The sequence below is a fragment of the Leptonychotes weddellii genome, chromosome 8, assembly GCF_054177405.1.
Source record: "Leptonychotes weddellii isolate Sample4059 chromosome 8, ASM5417740v2, whole genome shotgun sequence".
NCBI lineage: Eukaryota > Metazoa > Chordata > Mammalia > Carnivora > Phocidae > Leptonychotes > Leptonychotes weddellii.
The window spans coordinates 76981297-77000784 of NC_138376.1; the positions used below are offsets into that span (position 1 = coordinate 76981297).

The 19488-nt window shown below is 33.8% G+C and overlaps 1 protein-coding gene across 7 annotated transcripts in view; it reads left to right on the top strand.

Annotated features, from left to right (window-relative positions):
- Positions 1-19488, top strand: part of GRIK2 (glutamate ionotropic receptor kainate type subunit 2) — a 647288-nt gene that overhangs the window by 522698 nt on the left and 105102 nt on the right. For 6 of the 7 annotated variants that reach the window (XM_081828716.1, XM_081828715.1, XM_081828719.1 and 3 more), the window contains exons 13-14: positions 4881-4999; positions 8889-9106. In XM_081828716.1, the coding sequence (XP_081684842.1) occupies positions 4881-4999; positions 8889-9106 (337 nt within the window). The remainder of the gene's footprint in view (positions 1-4880; positions 5000-8888; positions 9107-19488) is intronic. The other variant, XM_081828720.1, reaches the window with a different exon arrangement.

Here is a 19488-nt window from a genome sequence, read left to right on the forward strand (position 1 = left end):
GAAAGATAAACTTTAAGCCTCAAGAACTCAGAGAAGTGCCATGTTTTTTAGAAATTGAGACATTGGGAAGGAGAGCTAGTATGGGAGAAGTTGTTGGGTTCAATGTTAAAGCCTTTGAAGTATGAGGTAATGATGAGCTGCCTAAGTAGGAATGGAAATACTTTGAGTAAGAATTGATGGCTATAAATTGAGAGGGTTTTGAAATTATCAGCACAGAGGCTAAAGCCATGAGTGTGTTAGGTCATCAGTAATGGAGGAAAGATCTGAGAGTCAAGACTTAGCCAAAAGGGATCTCCCGTTAGTGGGGCATAGGGTAGAGAAGCAGGAGTCCATGTCACAGAAGTTAAAAGGAAGGTATCATAGGGCTGGTGTTTAATAATAATTTTAGTAGAACCTGAAAAATAATTAAAAGATGACATTTAAAAAAATGCAATGGGTTCAAAAACAATATTTTTACAGGGATGGAAGCTCAGGGTTAAGGAGGAATTAGGTGTGGAAAAATAGGATTATCATTTTATATGTATGGCCAGAAAATGAAAAAGAAAGAGAGGAGAAGTAGAAGGAGCATCAGAATAATTCAAAATGCTTTATGTGCCAACTAGGTTTAAAATCTTGTGCTAGATATTCTAAGATACACGAGATAAATCAGAAATTGTATTTGGATGTATTCATTTACAATCTAATAGAAGAAGGGAGATATACATGTACTAATTTGCAGTGAAGAAGCCAGGCTACAATAAGTATGACTTGAAGCTCTTAGTGCTATAGACATGAAGAAAGAAAGAGTAACCTAAGTCATTCAAATACTGGTTAAACTTCTTTAACAAAGATAGCCACAAAACAAAACAAAAAACCCAGTGCTTGGAATCAAAAAACATGTCTCTCTCTTACTTCACAGTCCAGAGGAGTACAGTTCAAGGCTGGTGGAACAGCTCTGTCATTCTCAACATAGGGCTTCTAATACAACTCTAGTCATCACCATCTCCTAAAAGATGCAGAGGGAAAAGAAAGTCCAGGGCAAATATCCTTATGGAGAATTTTGAGAAGTTGTACACATTATTTCTGCTCAAATTCCAGTGGCTCAAATTTAGTTGCATTCAAGGGAAAATAAGAGGTATAGTTTTATTAGCTGGACAGCAATATTCCTGCTAAAACCAGGGAAGGGCAGTGAATCCTAGGGATAGTCGCCAGTCTCTACGTTAGATGGCCTCCGTGAAAGAATCAGGACAACTACAACTAGATGGTGGTCCTGTTTTGGAATTGAGGGGTGGGTATAGGATTTAAATATCTATGGAGTGGAGATTAGGGAATTATAGGCTGAAGGATAATACGAGCAAAGAAATGGTTAAAAATCAATATAGGACTCTTTTTTTTTTTTTTTTTGTAAAGTGGCCAGTAGCCCAAGGGTTAGGAGAAAAAGTAATGGAACATAATCATGGAGTGGTATTTTGGAGCATGGTGTAGAGGATCGTGAATTCCATGCTTAAAAGTGTAGGTATTTTGTATATAGACTGGGCATGATTGAAGATTTGTTTTTAATAGAGATGTGGCATTATGGGAATTATTCTACATGAAAAGTAACTGGGAAGCAGTATGTCAAGATGATAAGTTTAGAATAGAAGTGGGAAGACCAGTTCGGAGACAACTGCTATAGGAAATGAGGACCTGAACTAACCTTAATGCCAGTGGAAATGAACGGGGAAAAGGGAGGCAAGAAATGAAAGGGACATTCTGGAGGCAGACTGATACAATTTGACAAATGTTTGGAGGTCAGGGTTGTGGGGCAAAGGAATGTAAAGAACTGAAGTTGACTCAAAAAGTGTGAAGGCTGAGTGAGCTAAGGGCTATCGACAGGACCACTGCAGTTTTTAACTGAGGGATGCTTCCAGGTGATGCTATTCGACAGAGATGGAAAAGACAGTAAGAGGGCAGGATTAGGAGAAAGATTGCATGTTCACATTGGGCATATTAATATTGAAAAGTCTAGTGTCAGACTATTGGGAATTCACATCAGGTCAAGAGAGTGATTAGGGTTAAATATATAGACTTAAGGGGGCTGAAATATATTTTAGGAACAGAAAAAATATTACGGGGGCCAATAGAATTTTTAAAATTGAATCTGAAGGAGTTGGAAGGTAGCGACAGATACTGAAACAAGACCTGTTGAAAATAGAGAGGATAGAATTGAGCATGGCAATTACTCTTAGAGGTGAGAGGTAATTTAATTTAGAAAATAATAGAGAATGAAACTAGAATCAGAGCTGTGTTACTTAAATGTGAAGGAGATAAAGCTGACCACAGACTAAGCAGTGCAAGGCCAGTAAGTGAGTGAGGGAGTGAGCATGAATGTGTGTGTGTGTTTCGGGGTGAGGGTGTTGTTTGGGAGTAGGGGTTTAAAGAGGAAAGGAGTGATTTACATTAGGATCCACCATTAGTATATGCTAATGAATCAAATGGAGACTGAGGAAAAGCTTCCTCGGGGTCACCATGAGGAGCAAATTGTAAATTCAAGTTAGACAGCGTTTTTCTTGGCTAGATTTGCATCTTTTGGGGACTTTGTCCATCCTAAGGGAAAAAGCAGAGGAAGGAAGTGGACGATGTGAGAAGTGCACATAATTCAAATTTAATTATTAGTTTACCATAAGTTTTTCCCTCTTTCAAATAAACTACGTGAGACTCCCTCATTGAAGTAGATGTTAGTCCGTTGAAATCAGTGCCATCATTTCCAGATTCCTCCTCCCTAACTCCTTTTATTTTCTCATTTCTTCTTTTCCTCTTTCCTTCCTTCCCACCTTCCTTCCTTCTTTCCTTCTCAGAATTAAAAAATGTATATATATATTTGGGATGGGAGGACAGAATGTTGCATATTTTTATTTCCACTTCTCCAATCCCTACCACCCCATTGCTCGTCCATCCTTTCATGGAATCCCTTGAAGCACCTATATAAAACTCAGTGGCTCATGGAATTCTATGTGAAACTAGGGATGTCAATCAGTCAAATTACGTGTTCTCACTCTGTTTCTATAATCTGCCATGTGAGAACACTAAACCCACCTTTACAGACCAGCTCTGTGTGTATGCTAATAAACTTGCAGGAGTAGGGAAAGAATGGTTTAATTATTAAGAAATAAAAATAGAAGTATGAGTATATAACTACAGGCAAAGTCACAACATTTAACAATATTCAATAATACCATTGTGTCAAATTATTGAATGATTGCTGTCTGCCAGCACTATTAACTTATGCAGTCCTTACAGCACCTAGAAAAGTTAGGTCTTACCACTGTCTTTCTTTTTCAGATAAGGACACAGTACAGGGAGGTTATGCAATTTGTCAAGGGTGTGGAGCTGGGTGATAACGGCAAGATCACGTTGTCTCTGACGAGCAATGCATTCTTTCGATAGTTAATTAAAATGGGTAATATTTGAAAGAAGATATTGTTGTGTGAACATTGATGGCTACCATTCTGATACTTGGAAATACTTTTAAAGATGTATATAATTATTTTCACTAGGGTAAAAGTAATAAGGGAATTTAAATAAAAATAAAATATCTACAACCAAAGCCAGCTCTCCTGTTGCGTCAGACACAACAAATCAGATCAGAACGTTTAATTACTATCCAGTCAACCGTTCTGTTCAGTGTATCAGTTTAACTTGGAGAACCAAACAAAACATTTCTTTGTTTGTCAAGGGTAGGCTATTAAACAGGGCTGTTCTAAAATTGCATTAGAAAGATGAAAATGGTTTGTTTGATCCTCTGAATTTTAATATGTAAAAGATTATTGTGAAGGAAATTGGGCTCTCTGAAGTGACAGATACATTATTCAAATAACTTTGATTGAATGTAAGATTTTTTAACACTTTCATAAAGGGCATGCACGCTAATTTGGTTTATAAAAGAGTGGCTTTAAAATTTGAGATATTAGGGAAAATATTTTGTTAGTTTAGTAATTAGACGAAGTATTTTTAATTATGGTGGTGATATTTTTGGATAGTACCATTAATTAATAAATATATCTGGATTATAATTAGAATAAATTACTTTATGTGTACAAGTTAGCAGTTCCTCAGTTTGAATTATTTGAGAGACGTTACCAATATTTCTAAAACCATCTAGAACTAGCCTCAAAAATTAGATTCGATTTTCTTTGTCTTAAAACAGTGATTCAGAATGAAGTAATAGACTTGAAACCAAGTAATAAGTGAAAACCAATCAGCCTCAATATGTATTCCTGCTTCTAACACTGCTTTGATATCATGAATATTTCCATACCCTCTGAAACCTATAATTATGTCAGAGGCATGTATTAGAATGCAGTTCACTCTGATTTGGTTTTCTGTTTAGAGCTGAGTTTGTTAACACAGAAAGATGTAAATTCATAGCACTATTTTCTTAGATATATAATTATTCACTGATTATTTTAAACTCTGTCACTTTGGTAGTTTCTATTATATCATAAAAAAATCTTAAGCTGATTTTATATTGTTTCTTCTGTCTTTAACAATTTTTCCACAGTTTTAAAAATGTTTATTTCATAACTAAGTTTGTTTTCTTCCTTAATGATTTTTTAGACTTTTTATTTTTATTCTGTACTTGAAAAAACCTAAGTCTTAAAGGATAATCTTGGTTTACTGATACACAGATTTTCCTCTCACAAGTAGTATATAATAAAGAAATGCAATTTATCATCTTAGGACAGGGATCTTTAAAACCTCACACGTGCTGTCGTGCATATGAAATTGTACTATAGAAATGCTTATTTCTGGTTTCTCCTTAATCTTACCTGTCTTTCTGTTTCTTTTGCAGCAAAAATGCTGGATAGAATTTCTTCTCACTGCCATTTAAATATATTCTTTTCTTCTGTCAATTACCACAGGTTTAGTCCCTATGAGTGGTATAACCCACACCCTTGCAATCCTGACTCAGACGTGGTGGAAAATAATTTTACCTTGCTAAATAGTTTCTGGTTTGGAGTTGGAGCTCTCATGCAGCAAGGTATACGATTCAGCCTGCTATTTCCCTTGGGCACCATGTCCCACTCTTTGCTGGGGGTGACAGCTCAAGTCGCTTGCATGGGTGCCTCTGTGCATGTAACCATAATCCAGCTTCTCCATCTACCTAATGCATTTAGGCATTCTCAAATCCCATCCAAGAGAGATTCTGAGAAAATAACTAGCTTTTGCAAATGCACATACAGTATACTCATCTAATTTTTTTTTTCTTAACCCACAGTAGGTACATTATTTCATAGTTAACCAAGCTAACCTGATCCATTTAAAGTACTACTAAGATTACATCTCCTTGAGACAGGAATACAGTGTAATGCTTCTGTTTCCTGACTCATTTTGATGTAAAAAATTATTTTATATCAATTCTTGATGATTAGATGCATTTGTGTTGCATGACTAATAAATCTACTGTGTATAAATTTACAAAATTAAAATATTTAACCATTTAGTTTCCTTTACAAGTAAAATATTAGCTGCATCTGATAGCATATAAGAATATAAAATAATGCATGCTCAGATGTGCATGCAAAAATACTTTCATAATTATTTAAAATTTATAATATTAATGTTAAAAGTAAAAGGCTATACTTCTTAGAAAATGACATAATACATGCAATATGTCTTAAGGGTTTATATATAACTATGAATTCCTTATTTTAGTCTCAGTTCTCCCAAGTGGAATTTATTTTTATTTTTGCTGCTATGTTTTTTTAATTAATCTTTTAATATTTAGATAAAGTTCAATAAAGTGATATTTCAGACCTTCTATTCAAAAGATTCCATTAGCCAGGATCTAAGACTATTTTATGCTTTAAAAATGTAATGTTTTTAAGTTTTAGAATTAGCAAATAAAGCAAAATACCCCAAATTTGAACAAGTGACAATGACTGGATTAGGGAGAAAAATGTACTCCTTCATGAGAGTTACCACACCTATTATCAGAGTTTACCTTAAGATTTAGTTGTGTACTTATTATCCACTTTGAAGAAATTATTTTGGTAATTGCATTACAGATCTGAAGAGGTGAAAATTTATGGTTAAATTATAAAAGGCTGTTTATAAAAAGGTACTTTGTTCTTGCATGTTTAATCTTATGCATAGATTTATTAATTCATTACTGTTGCTTTATAAACTATTTCCTAAGGTAAGAATAAATAACTACATATCAAAAAATTAATTTAACAAATACATGTTGTAAGAAAGGCCTATCAAGTTGAAATAAATTTTTTCTTTTAAAAATATGAGCATCCAGGGCACCTGGGTAGCTCAGTCAATTAGGCATCTGACTCCTGATTTCCACTCAGGTCATGATCTCAGGATGGTGAGATCCAGCCCTGTGTGGGTTCTGCGCTCAGTGGGAAGTCTTCTTCTCTCCCTCTCCTTCTGCCCCTTCCCCCACTTGCGTGTCTGTGCACGCTCTCTCTTTCTCAAATAAATAGATAAATCTTTAAAAAAATTTAAAAAATAAAAATATGAGCATCCATATATATAGCTTTATAAATATTTTAAACCTAAAACTTGAGAATTCAAGAACTCTTACATGAACTAATCTAAGTTTGTGGCATCTATTTCTAAATAAAATGAATAGTCAACAGTTATATTTTCCCTTTCCTACATTTTGGGTCCAATGTTTTTTTTTCCTTAGACTTACTCAACACTTGGAAGACAATACTGGAGTTCTTAGGAAATATTAGAAGTGAATAAAAGCCTGTCATAGGAGACAGACATCTCTTACAAGCAGTATTGGGCAATACGGTTCACCCAGGCAAACTGCTAGTTACGTGCTGATAACTAACTTTAACAGTCTGCAGTAAATTATCCTGATAATAAGACCCAAACATAACAAAGATTTTTCAAAATTATGTTTGCTACTACTTTAAAAAATAAAATTCTTTTTTTCACTTCTATTTTCTAAATATTTGGAGGATTTTGAGATTTGTTTACTGATAAGATTACCTTGATATCTATACAATCTGTCAATTAGAAATAAGACAATATTTGATATCTCTGAAATTGATGACAAGTGATCCAAGGAATGAAAAATTCAAATATACATTTGCTTTGCCACATAACTACTTCACTGCTGGTGGATACATGAAAGAGGAACCCATACTAAACTGGCTGATGCCCAGCTCCCCAGGAATTAGTGGGATATAGTGCTGGACATGACGTTACCTTGAGTACATGACAGTCAGCCCCTAACCAGGCTCTGATTCACAAGCCTAGGAGGTACTTGCTTTAAGTCCTTGGGTAAGATATGAACTTGTGGTAATTGGGCCATTTTTGTCGAATGTCTCCACTGTTCTTTTCTTTCCCAGTCTTGGTTGACTTATTGGTGGTGGTGTTTAAAAAAAAAAAAAAAAAAAAGTAGAACGGGCAGCCAAAGCTGCCGCTGATCATCTTGGGAGTATTTTAGTATTACAGTGTTCGAGTGTGTGTCTGACAGGGCCTAGGAGCAACTACATCAGAAAGGTACTTTTCTGTTTTGTTTTGTTTTTTGTTTTATTTTCCTCACAGAGTGGTAGGCAGAGTCTGGAGCTGGAGTTGGCTGTCATGTCCAAGTCTGTCTGCTTTTTAAAATTTTGTTTGTTTGTTTGAAATTACAGGAGTAAGATGAACTGCAGTGTAAGGTGGGCTGTTTTGATATATTTCAGTTCTCTTCACATTCAGTTAACATTGAAGAGATACCACTTCTCTTCAATGTTAACATGAATGATTGTAGTTTTCTTTCCGTCTAAAGATGTGTTAATGTTATTGCATCAGTGATTATGTTAAAGACATGACTATAAAACAAATCAGCAAATGCAGTCCATCTTTGCTTCATTCCATTTTACTCAAACCCTTTAAAAATTAAGTAATTTGTAGCCAATGCTTTCTTGATTATAGATTCAAAATGATTAAAATTGTATAGTAATATATTACATAAATCCATAAATTTAGTATACTTCTCATAAAAAAATCACACATGCTGATATGTATTCATTTTAACATTAAGACTGTAAATAGTGTGTTTAATGTAAACAATGTGCTAAAACTGTAAGACTTGATTTTAAAATTGTTAGGATTTTATTTTATATTCTAAATTAATTAAAATTAATAATAATCAAAAGTAAAATAGAATTCTCGGATCCCATTCTCTTACTAATACCATGAGCAGGCAACTCCAGCCATGTTTGTAATATATTTATGAAATATTTATATATATGTAAAAATAAATGTGACAATTTAACTCTTTATTCTTATTCTGATTCTCTCATTGAGGCTAACTATAGTGATGGGAGACATTTGTTTATACAAAAGGAAATAATTTACTACCTTATTTTAAAACAAACCTGGACTAAAACCCTGTATCTCGAGGAATGTAGGTAATTGAAATGTATTTTTGTAAAACATAACTTTTTAAAACAGCAAGATAGACAAAATTTATGAGCTTTCATGTACATGAAAAATGAAACTTTACGTAAAGCTTGTTAAGAAATGGATTTGAACATATGTTAAACCATTTCTTCTAAAACTGAAGTAACTAACAAGAATATGAAAAATTATACAAGTAGTTTATAAACTAGAGAGATTTTTTTCTCCCTTCTAATGTTATTTTTGTAAATGTTATTACTAATTAATTTATACTGTCTCAGGTAGAACTTGAGTCTCCTGCCACTATACTTAAAGTGTCTCAAGAGACTGTTTTATTATCTGAAATTAGCCTCCGCTCTCCCAATGGTTGTTGCTTGCTTACTAAAGCAATATGTGAACCTATGATTTAAGCTTTTACGACACAGTGATTCCATTCTGCCACTGTGACCAAAAGTATCTGACTGCTGATCAAATTCTCTGTATTCGTTTCACCTTTCCCCTCCCCCCCCAATCTCTGTTAGGTTCTGAGCTCATGCCCAAAGCGCTCTCCACCAGGATAGTGGGAGGCATTTGGTGGTTTTTCACACTTATCATCATTTCTTCGTATACTGCTAACTTAGCCGCCTTTCTGACAGTGGAACGCATGGAATCCCCTATTGACTCTGCTGATGATTTAGCTAAACAAACCAAGATAGAGTACGGTACAGTGGAGGACGGTGCAACCATGACTTTCTTCAAGGTAAGTCCTTCCGGTTATTTACAATTTACATATTAAAATGAGAGTGCAAATAAACCTTTCTCTCTTAATGAATGTAAGTGTGTAGCAACACTGTTATTTGTGCAGAATAACCAATAATGTATACCTCAGGGAATAGAGAGGTGTACAACTAAATACATGGTGATCAAGGCAAAACATTTCAATACTTGCAAATGGCAAGGAGTTTTTTGCTTTACAAGGATTCCCTTTTTGTTCGACGGAAAATCTGCCCACAGGTAACGTTCTTTTTTCCTCAATAAGGTTTTATCTTTGACTGTAAATATATATAAATAAATGAATATATATTAGTGTATATAAATATATAATGTATTAACATATAATTAATGTAATGAGTATATTAATATAGTGTATTAGTTATATATTCATATATTTACTAATATATGTATATTAAATAGTAGTAGATTCAGACTCCACAAGGCTTAGCTATTCCAGAAGAATAGAATGATTACATGCAAGAATATTTCTCATATATACATTTCTTTCTGTTAAGGTCAGACAAGTTTTACTTGTCCAGAAGCCTGCAGAAAAGAAGGAAAATAAATGCTAGAAACAAGTAGAAACAATGCTTGTTATCCATATATTCATCTGCCTAATATTCTATAAGGCACAGAGTCTGAAAATGGGTTATGACACTGAACTATCAATGGTTTCCAGAGGGACAGCCCTGTGGGACACTTAAATGGAAAGAGAGCTTGTACCAAATTCCAGGCATATAGAGTGCTTTCCCCTCCTCTTTGTTATTCCTTTCTTCTTACTCCAGCTGATCTCACTGGACCAAAGTAGTTTAAATGGGGAGATTTCACTTTAGGGAGCCAGTCTCACTTCATAAGTCTTTTTATATTTTACCAAGTCTTTTTAAATTCTTTGTAGGTTGGGCAAAATTTTAAGCATTGGGTATTTTCCTTCACTGTTCATACAGATGGAATTGGCAATTTAAGTATGCAGAAGTGTAGAGTTTTTAAAAATAACTGACTCAAGCTATAAAATAAATTCTTTCATCAAACATTCATCAAGTACCTATTGAGTACCAAAAGTTACACTACACGTTGGTATTCTAGAGCAAATAACATCTATTTCTCACTTTTAAGGAGATTATGGTTTAGTTGGACACATGGAGGACTAAATCAACAATCATGGAACTGGGTTTTATGTGACTTAAAACAGCAACTTTGCCCAATAATTATGTAGTTTTCATTGTAAGAATTCTTACAAAACTAAATTAGCTCTTATTTTAGAGTTCAAGAGGACACTGAATATCCAAAGAATGAGATAGAGTATTTAATCAAATCTATGTAATTCTTAACATTTAATTATTTTCAAAGTGAATTTGTCATATGGCTAGATGAAAACTTGAATGTGTATTTTACATTTAACTGGAAAATCATTATTATTTAATCACATTTATTGTATAACCAAATATGAGCAAAGTATTATGATCAGTATAGTGCTATTTGACTATATTAATTGTAATTGATCAATTTTTCCCTGATTGGATATTCAGAAATAATAGAGATAGCTTTTCTTATATAACTTTTTTATTTTCAAAAAGAAATCAGCTGTTGAAAATGCTAAATGCACATTGTCAGTGTCAATAATTTTGTAGGGAGTGAATATATGATGCATTAAAATTATTACAGTATCTGAGACTTTCGAAGAAGGTTTGTAAAATAACACATAGTGCCTAAAGCAAGTGATTTGATACCAGAAGTTGAGTATTTCTGTTTCAAAAATACATCAGAGTTTTCATTTCATTATTATTTTCCAGAAGAGTCAAATATTTTAAGTTTTGAAGCTCTTTTATACTATGAGCAAGTTTATCTCTGGAAAATCAATTTGAAAAAAATTCTTTTTTTCTTATCTTTAGGCTTATTTTCTCCCTTTTTTGTCTTTTCAGTCTTTTCAATTTTCTCTTCTTTCTTTTTAAATTTTATTTATTTTAATTTTTTTTAACTCAATTACTCTGCAGTGTTAGTGTCATTTTTCCCTCCTTTCACTTCTCCTTGCTACTGACTTTTCTTCTCCCTCTTTCATCTCTTGTTTTTGCTCTCACATGCAGGGTTACCTCTAGCACCAAGAGAAAATTGATATAGAACAATTTTCTGTTTCCAACAGCACAGACTTTCTTTCTGTAGAATTAAGGCCTTCTGGAATCTACACTAGTCACAATAAAAACCACACAGTGATAATCACTAAGTTGACAATTACCCTATGTTGATAACTTGATCACATACTGAATTCTTACTGTTGAAATTAGAAAAAATTAAAAAAAAGATTTTAAAAGAATCATTAGATGTTGATTTTTCTTTAGTTATTTTAGTATACCCCTAAATGATATTAATTTCAACCTCATACTTTAGCTTGCTAAACTATACACTTATACCAGCCATGGGTATAAAATTAAAAAAAAATATTCCCTAGCAATCTGGAATTGAAGTAATTGCATGCTCATTTTGCAACTCTGCAATGAACCAGGGAGTAGTGTGTGTATTCTATTTACATTTGATACCATTCTTTTATTTCTTAATTAACAGCAATGCATACAAACACTCTAGGAAGCACCCTTAAGGCATTGATTTCTAAAGGAATTTCCATCTTGTTTTTACAAATTTAACAAGACCCTGCTGTTAGTTAATTGTTCTGGAATGCTCAGTTCCAGAAAATTATTTTAAAGAATGGTATATTTTTGTTACTACAAGCAAGAAGAGCTGGCTCAAGATACCTGGTCTTAAAGGGGTAAGTCCTCACTATTGCAAAAGCTGAGTCATGCCATTCTACAACGTTAAATAATTATTTTTCCAAAGAACATGCTTGACTTTGTTTATTGAGCTTACATGTATATTGTCTTCCAGAAGAGTTCTTTCTTCTTTTCTTTTATATCCATTACACTCCATATAAATTCTTCCCAAGGATAAATGTAAAGCCATGACTGGTAAAATAACTCAAAATTGAACAAACTGGTAGTTCTTCAGTGTTATTCCATGTAAACAATGGGAAACTATATGACATAAACAATAGGTTCTTAATCATATTTAAATGATAAAATAACTGAAGGCCTAGGGATTTTATTGAAAAACAATAAAAGAGTTGCCAAAACTTCCTTCTTGAAATCTGGGAACTTGGGTGTAGTACAACTGAAATCTCAACCCAGGGCTGAACGCTATACAAAATATTACCAAGCAACAAGCACATTCTTTTCTCCCTGAAGTATAAAGGTTAAAAGAATGAATACCGATAGACTGCACGTTCAAAAATACCTCAGCTAGAGCCTGTGGGTGTGATGGTTTCTTTTGAGAATCCCTGGATTTTTCAAAGTGAGTTATATGTTTTACAAAATGATGCTGAATCACCTATATTTCTATGCAACCCATGACTCAGGTTTTCCAATTTCTACACATTCTCTCTCTGGGTTTGGTCTACCTGAAATCTCTGGCTTGTTGCATGTACTAATACAGTCTGTCTTCCAAAAAATGTGGTATCAAAGGAGATGTGTGTTCTCTTTTGTGGTTATTAAAAAAAGTCCTGCCACATATTAAAAGGACATTAAAATAGTATCAAATATCTAATGTAAATCACTTAATACTTCTAAAAACATAGAGGCTACAGTTTAGAATAGTTGTTACCAATGAAAACAACGGTGAATCAGAAAAGCTGGGCTTAATTCCTGGCTCCACAACCTATTGGCTGTGTTTTGATAAGATACTGTTCATTGTAAACCTCTGACTCCTCATCTCTAAATTGGAATGACTAATAGGACCATTCTCACAGTATTTTTTGAATATTAAATGAAAGCTCTACATGATATGCTAACCATCCAGTTAAAGCTTGACAGATGTTATATGTTAGCATTACTAGAATACATGGCTAATTAAAAATATTCAGAATTTAGGATGATTTTAAACATAGTCAAGTCAATTATGTTTCTATGACCCACAGTAGGATAAATCATTTCAAAATGGATTTAAAAAGAGATCACATCATGTTTATCTAATTGAAATTGCTTCAGTTTTCTGATTATTGTTGTCATGAAGAAGATGTAATTTGATAAGTAAAATAAAAAGAAACTATGAAAGCTCTTTTCTAGACTGTGTATTTTGAAATGATATATTGAGGTGCATGTAGCAATTCTTTGGGGAATTTATTGCAAATCATAGGTAAAGGGAACTATAAAAACATTTAATTTAAAAATGTTTATCCTTAATTTTAACTTTTTTTTAACCCAATGATCAAGATGTCCTACTTTAGCCAGTGTTGCCATGCATCTTATGTTCTCAGTTACATCATCTGGATGTTCATTTGTAAGATATCAAGTTTTTAATCAAGAAATATTTACTGATCATCTCTTATGTGGTAAGAATTGTGTTAAATCTTAGACATATATCCTACATCTCCAGGCAACTCCCTACACCTGTCCATTCTATCTCCTACATATCTGTTTCCTTTACTACTGTCTTGGTTCAGAAGACCTAGTGTCATCTCTGACCAGGGTCTTGTAGAACCATTTAACTTTGTTTTCCCAATTTTGTCCCTGTTGTTCTCACTGGTGCTACCAAGAGTGACTTCAAGTCCTCCAAAATTACCCTCTCCCCTTTGCTTTAGGATATAAACCTAGCTCCTCGGTGTGTTTATAAGATACCTTATGGACTGACTTCTTATTTCATAGCCACTTGCTCTCACACTTGCAACTATAGCCAAACTGTTGTGTTTTAGCCCCAGGTTGTGCCACAAGTACATGATGCACCTGCTTCTCCAATGCCTGTTATGCATTTTTTTTCATCCTTATCCCTTCCTATCAACCTAATTGGTTTTATTCCCTTTATTCCTTAAATCCTAATTTATACTTCACTTATTCCAGATAAATTTTCCTGATCCTTCCTGTACCCAAACCTACCCAGTTCGGGTAAGGTGATCCTCCTTTCTATTCTCTGAGCACTTTTTACTTCAGTTCTCATTAAATTTTCAACCCAATCTGTGTGCTTAGTTCCTCTGTTTCTACACTACACGGCATAGCAGGGGGGCAGGGATTGAATCTGTATCGTTCACTTTTGGATCTCTATTTCCCTGCACAGGCTTTGCATATGGTTTGGGCTTTGTTAGTTACCGATTGCCACAATGATGTTGCTTAACAAACAACGAAAAACTCAGTGGCATGTAACATCAACCTTTATTTAGCTTATAAGTCAGCAGTCCTATTTCTAGAAACTTGGAAGCCCAGAGACTTTAGTACATTTTGAACAGAATTATGAAAGCAGTAACCAAGGGATTTGTAGTATCAACAATAAAAGTAATAGCCAAAGATATCATGGCATGACTATCATTACTCAGAAGAGCTAATGCATTAGTCATTTGGCTCACCCACATGACCTCAACTGTTTGATCATATTAAATTTCTAAAACATTTGCTTTAAGCCATTGGGGCAGATATAGCTATCATGTGTTCTTTATGATCTGCTACTTATTCTGAGTTTACCAATTCATTGGTCTTCTAAAATTAAATCCTTTTACACCAAGATGACAGTACTTTTGCCCATACCATTTCTGCTAAACTTTCGTGGCCTTTAAATATGTCCAGTTGAGTCCATTTATAATCTAAAAACCACACCCACAGTTCTTTTTAAAATGTGCCTCTCTCTAGACTAATTTTTGCAATGGGATAGAAGCTTTTTACTGGAGCAGAAAATCTACAAGGCATTGCCTTAACTTTCTCAGAGGTCTTAACGAAGCAGCTCAAGCGACATGCTTAATTTGTTCTTTAACTAAGGACTGGCACCATGTTGAAACAATCTGGAGAACTTTTACTGGCTTGAGACATTGAAGATTAGGAACACTTAAAATTACCCAACCATGCAAATTCTAACTCTACTGTATCACCTCTAAGTACTGTTTGCAAATAACTTGGTTCTTTTAAATTATTTCTCTCCCACCTGCTTCTCGTCCTTGCTCTTCATGTTAATGATTGTTAATATTCTGTATCTTTCTAGTACTGTGAATATTCTATATCTTTCTAGATGATTTGTTAATGATGATTGTTAATATTCTATATCTTTCTAGTACTACCTTATCCTATGTAGCTAAAAGTAACTAGCTGATACCTTGAATATTTTGTCATTTTGTCTAGAATTTTTTTGGCCAAGTCCAAAAGATCATTAGTGCATTTCAATCTTCCAACTTACTCTAAGGCACACTTTAAAAATATTATTTCCCCCTATATTCATAGATCCTCATTTCCCCATTTTCTTCTAATAATTTCATTACAATCTACTATGTGACCTTAAGTCAGTGTTACACATTTAGGTTCTTTTTATGGCAGCAACTCACTTTTTTTTTTTTTTTTAGGATTTTATTTATTTATTTGACAAAGAGAGACACAGCGAGAGAGGGAACACAAGCAGGGGGAGTGGGAGAGGGAGAAGCAGGCTTCCCGCGGAGCAGGGAGCCAGATGTGGGGCTCCATCCCAGGACCTTGGGATCATGACCTGAGCCGAAGGCAGACGCTTAATGACTGAGCCACCCAGGGGCCCCAGCAACTCACTTCTTTTACCAATTCTGTACAGTAATCCCTTGGCACAATGAGTATTGCATTCACTGATGGAAAACCTATGACAAAGGATTTTAGGTAGAATGTGTGATTATCTTCAAAAGTTTGCTAATCTGTAGAGAATTAAAAATGTTTTTTCAAAATACGTAGCCCTCTATGGCATTTTCATTTTTAACTTTGGGTTAAATGTCACCTTTTCGGAAGTATAGGTTATAGTGTTAGGAATGCAAACAAGTGGATTAATCTATCTGGAGAGAAAGATTTATCTTTTGGTACTTAGCCACAGAGAGGGTTTTGTTTTGTTTTACTTTGTGCATAGTCTCCCTCTTTAGGAGAACTCAAAGTACATTCTAAATGCTAGCTCATTAATCTTTACTGCAACCCCTGAGGATAGGGAGCAATTATTATGCTCATTTAACAGATGAGGAAACTGGGCCATGGAGAGGTTAAGTGACTTATTAATTATGAAAGCAATAACCAAGGGACTCGTAGTACCAACAATAAAAATAATAGCCAAAGATATCATGGCATAACCATCATTACTCAGAAGAGTTAAGTGCATTAGTCATTTGGCTCACCCACATGACCCAACTGATTGATCATATTAAATTTCTACAACATTTGATTTAAGCCACTGGGGCAGATATAACTATCACATGTTCTTTATAATCTGCTACTTATTCTGAGCTTATCAGTTCAATGGTCTTCTAAAATTAGATTATGCTAGGGTGACAGTATAGGTTTTTAAGTCTGAATTGCTTGTGTGGCATGCCTGTAATGATTTTTTTTAAAGACTGAGTGATTTTTGCTTCTTAAATGCCAAAAGAACATAAGTAATTTTTGAGTTGAGAGATAGAATATAAAAAAATTGGCAGTTTACGGCCTACACTTAATAAATGGATTTAGAAACATATACCATTCATTAGACATTTCTCATATTTGTCTTCATTTCTACAAAACATAATTTTTGTTTGTTGTTTTTATTTAGAACAGCGGTTAGTCGTGAAAGTATAATATATTTACTATAAAGTGATTTACACATTGGAGAAGTAAATTTTCAGAATGACATCTATAATTACTTTTCACATTGAAAAAGGGTTTTCCAAAATGAGTGTTTAGTTTCTTCTTAATATATTGGTGGTAAAACATCTTGAAAGTCCATTTGTGTATACATAAAATTGACCTAAAATAGTTTACAAAGATGAGAAAGATAATCTGAAATGACTTTTGAATTCACTTTATTTTTTTATTGAGATATAATTGACATCAACTTGTGTAAGTTTAAGGAGTACATGTTGATTTGATAAATTTATATATTGCAATATGATTATGTAGCATTAGCTAACCCCTCCATCACATCACATAATTATCATTTCCTTTCTGCAGTGAGAACAATTAAAATCTAGTCTCTTAGTGAGTTTAAAGTTTATACTACTGTATTGCTGACTATAATCACAAAGCTGTACATTAGATCTCCAGAACTTATTCTTTAAATGCCTTTCATATTCAATGTAGCAAATTCCCAGTTAAGTATGGTCATCACAAAGAGAAGGTTCAATAACTATCTGCACATGGATAGTAATTGAGTATGTCTTTCATTGTGTACCCAATTTACTCTTATGTTTTCTAATCATTTTCCACCACATGTCTGGGAGGGATTCTTTGACAATATAATAATTAGAAATTCATTGTGCTACCTGAGTGAGTTCAGGGATTCTTTCTTAATTACTTGCTTGTGTAAGAGTTGCCGTGTCTAATTTCCCACAGAGTTTTGCTTTGAAGTCATTTTTATTTATTTCAGGTCAATTTATGCTTAGTAAATGACACTGCTCTTTTCTCCTCAATAATTTAGATCTCAGATTTCAGCTTTGGGTCTCACCTGGGGGATATCGTCTCTGTGCCTAAAAACGTTTTAAAATGGAGTATTAATATGAGCATATGTATACTGGCATCAAAATTTTTTATTTGTTGATTGGCTGTACCTCCCTATGTATGCGTCATAAATTCTAGACCATAGCCCAGCAAAGTCAGTAATACTATTTTATCAGGATCCCCAGTTAAAGCTTTACTTCAACTTACAGGCCAGTCTTTTATCCATCAAAATGGTAGATGTAGGTATGCTGCAACCAGTGGGACTGGATGGCATGGATGCTACATGGGAATATGGTCTTATCTGTGATAGGCAATCACATTACTTTGACAAGCAAGAGTATAGCCTTGGTTTTTACATCAGTTTTTCTTTTTCAAGGGATAGAGCCATTATTTTGTCTTATTTGGGTATATCATTCACTAAGTTTAAAAAATCTTTGAAATATCCATTTGTTTAAATCAGTAGTCTCAACCTGTCTGCACATTAGAACATTAGAATTTGGGGGTTTTTAGAGAATACTGAGGCCCAGGCCCCTCTCTAGGCTAAATAATAAAAATATCTTCAGGTGGGATTCTGGGCATCTGAGTTTTTTATAATCTCTTCTGGTGATTCCAATGTGCAGGAAGAGTTAAATTAATTTGAAATATAAATAATCCCTTCATTATTGGCATTGATAGTTAATAACTAATTGTATTTACTTCTGCTTCTTTCATATTAGTTTGGGCATTCTTCTTTTCTGAAACCCAGACCTCACAAAATATCAGACAGAAGAGTGAAATGATGATAAATCTGTTGATTAAAGTCTTGCTTCTTTCAAATTATTTACCTGGGTTGTGTTTAAAGCCTTTTTTTCAAAAGAGATCTGCTGAGAGTAAATAATCTAATTACATCTTCATTTCTAACACCATTCTTGGAAGTCTCCAGTTGGTGGGCATGAGAATTACCATGTAACAGGATGAAAACAACTAGAACTTTCTCCTTTCTCGGGGAATTATGGGGGGGATGTAAAACCTGACTTTTGTTTGTGTCTCTGAGTAAAAGTTGAGAAAATATATATTCTATGGGATCTAGGGAGTGGATACATTTCTTTGTAAGCCTTTATTACAGGTTCTTCTACCATGGGGGAGGGAGGAGAAATTAAAGACCCATGAGCAGGCATATTAAAGTCTTGGAAGGATTGTACATGTGACTTTTGTGTTTACATTATGGGGACCAGATTAAGAAGAAATGAAGTACCTTACTCTATAGTTTTATATCGAGTTAGATTCTACCCAACAGTTCGAGATTTGGGCTCATGTAGTTTTGTTTCCTGAGCTTAGTGTACTATTCTGTAATATTTGGTGAACTACTGCCACTCTTTCCTTGTGGAAAAAAATGCACTTATATTAACTGATGAGGACAAATTATCACACAATTCTAATTGATATCTTTTTGTGTGTGTGTTACTTTGGAATTCCTCATTATCCCTCTGAAATATCAGCTGAAACCAAGTTCTCCTCAAACATGGCATTCTGCTCTGATGTGGGTGATCGAAAACCAGATGTACTAGAGCTTCCAAGGCAAAAACTGTTCTTGCTAACTTGCTTTGCAAGTTACCAATTAAGTAATAACTCAATGACTATGTAGAATCAATAGAAACTTTATTGTGAATTTTTTATCTCATGTTTCAGGTTTGTATATAATCTGGTTTATTGTTTTGATTTTTCTGCATGCTTAAATAAATAAAACAAAACCTGAAATCTTTATGTGATTGAACACTATCTGGGCAGTCAGTTTAGATTAGTGATTAATACTGTTACTGAAATTTCATCTGTCCAAGTTGATGTTTTCTTCATTTTTAATTAAACAGCTTTTCTAGAAATCTAAAAGAAATCTCTCAGCAAAGATTTTTGTAGCTGTACCATTTTTCTTTTACTCCCAAATAATTTTTTTCTTTAT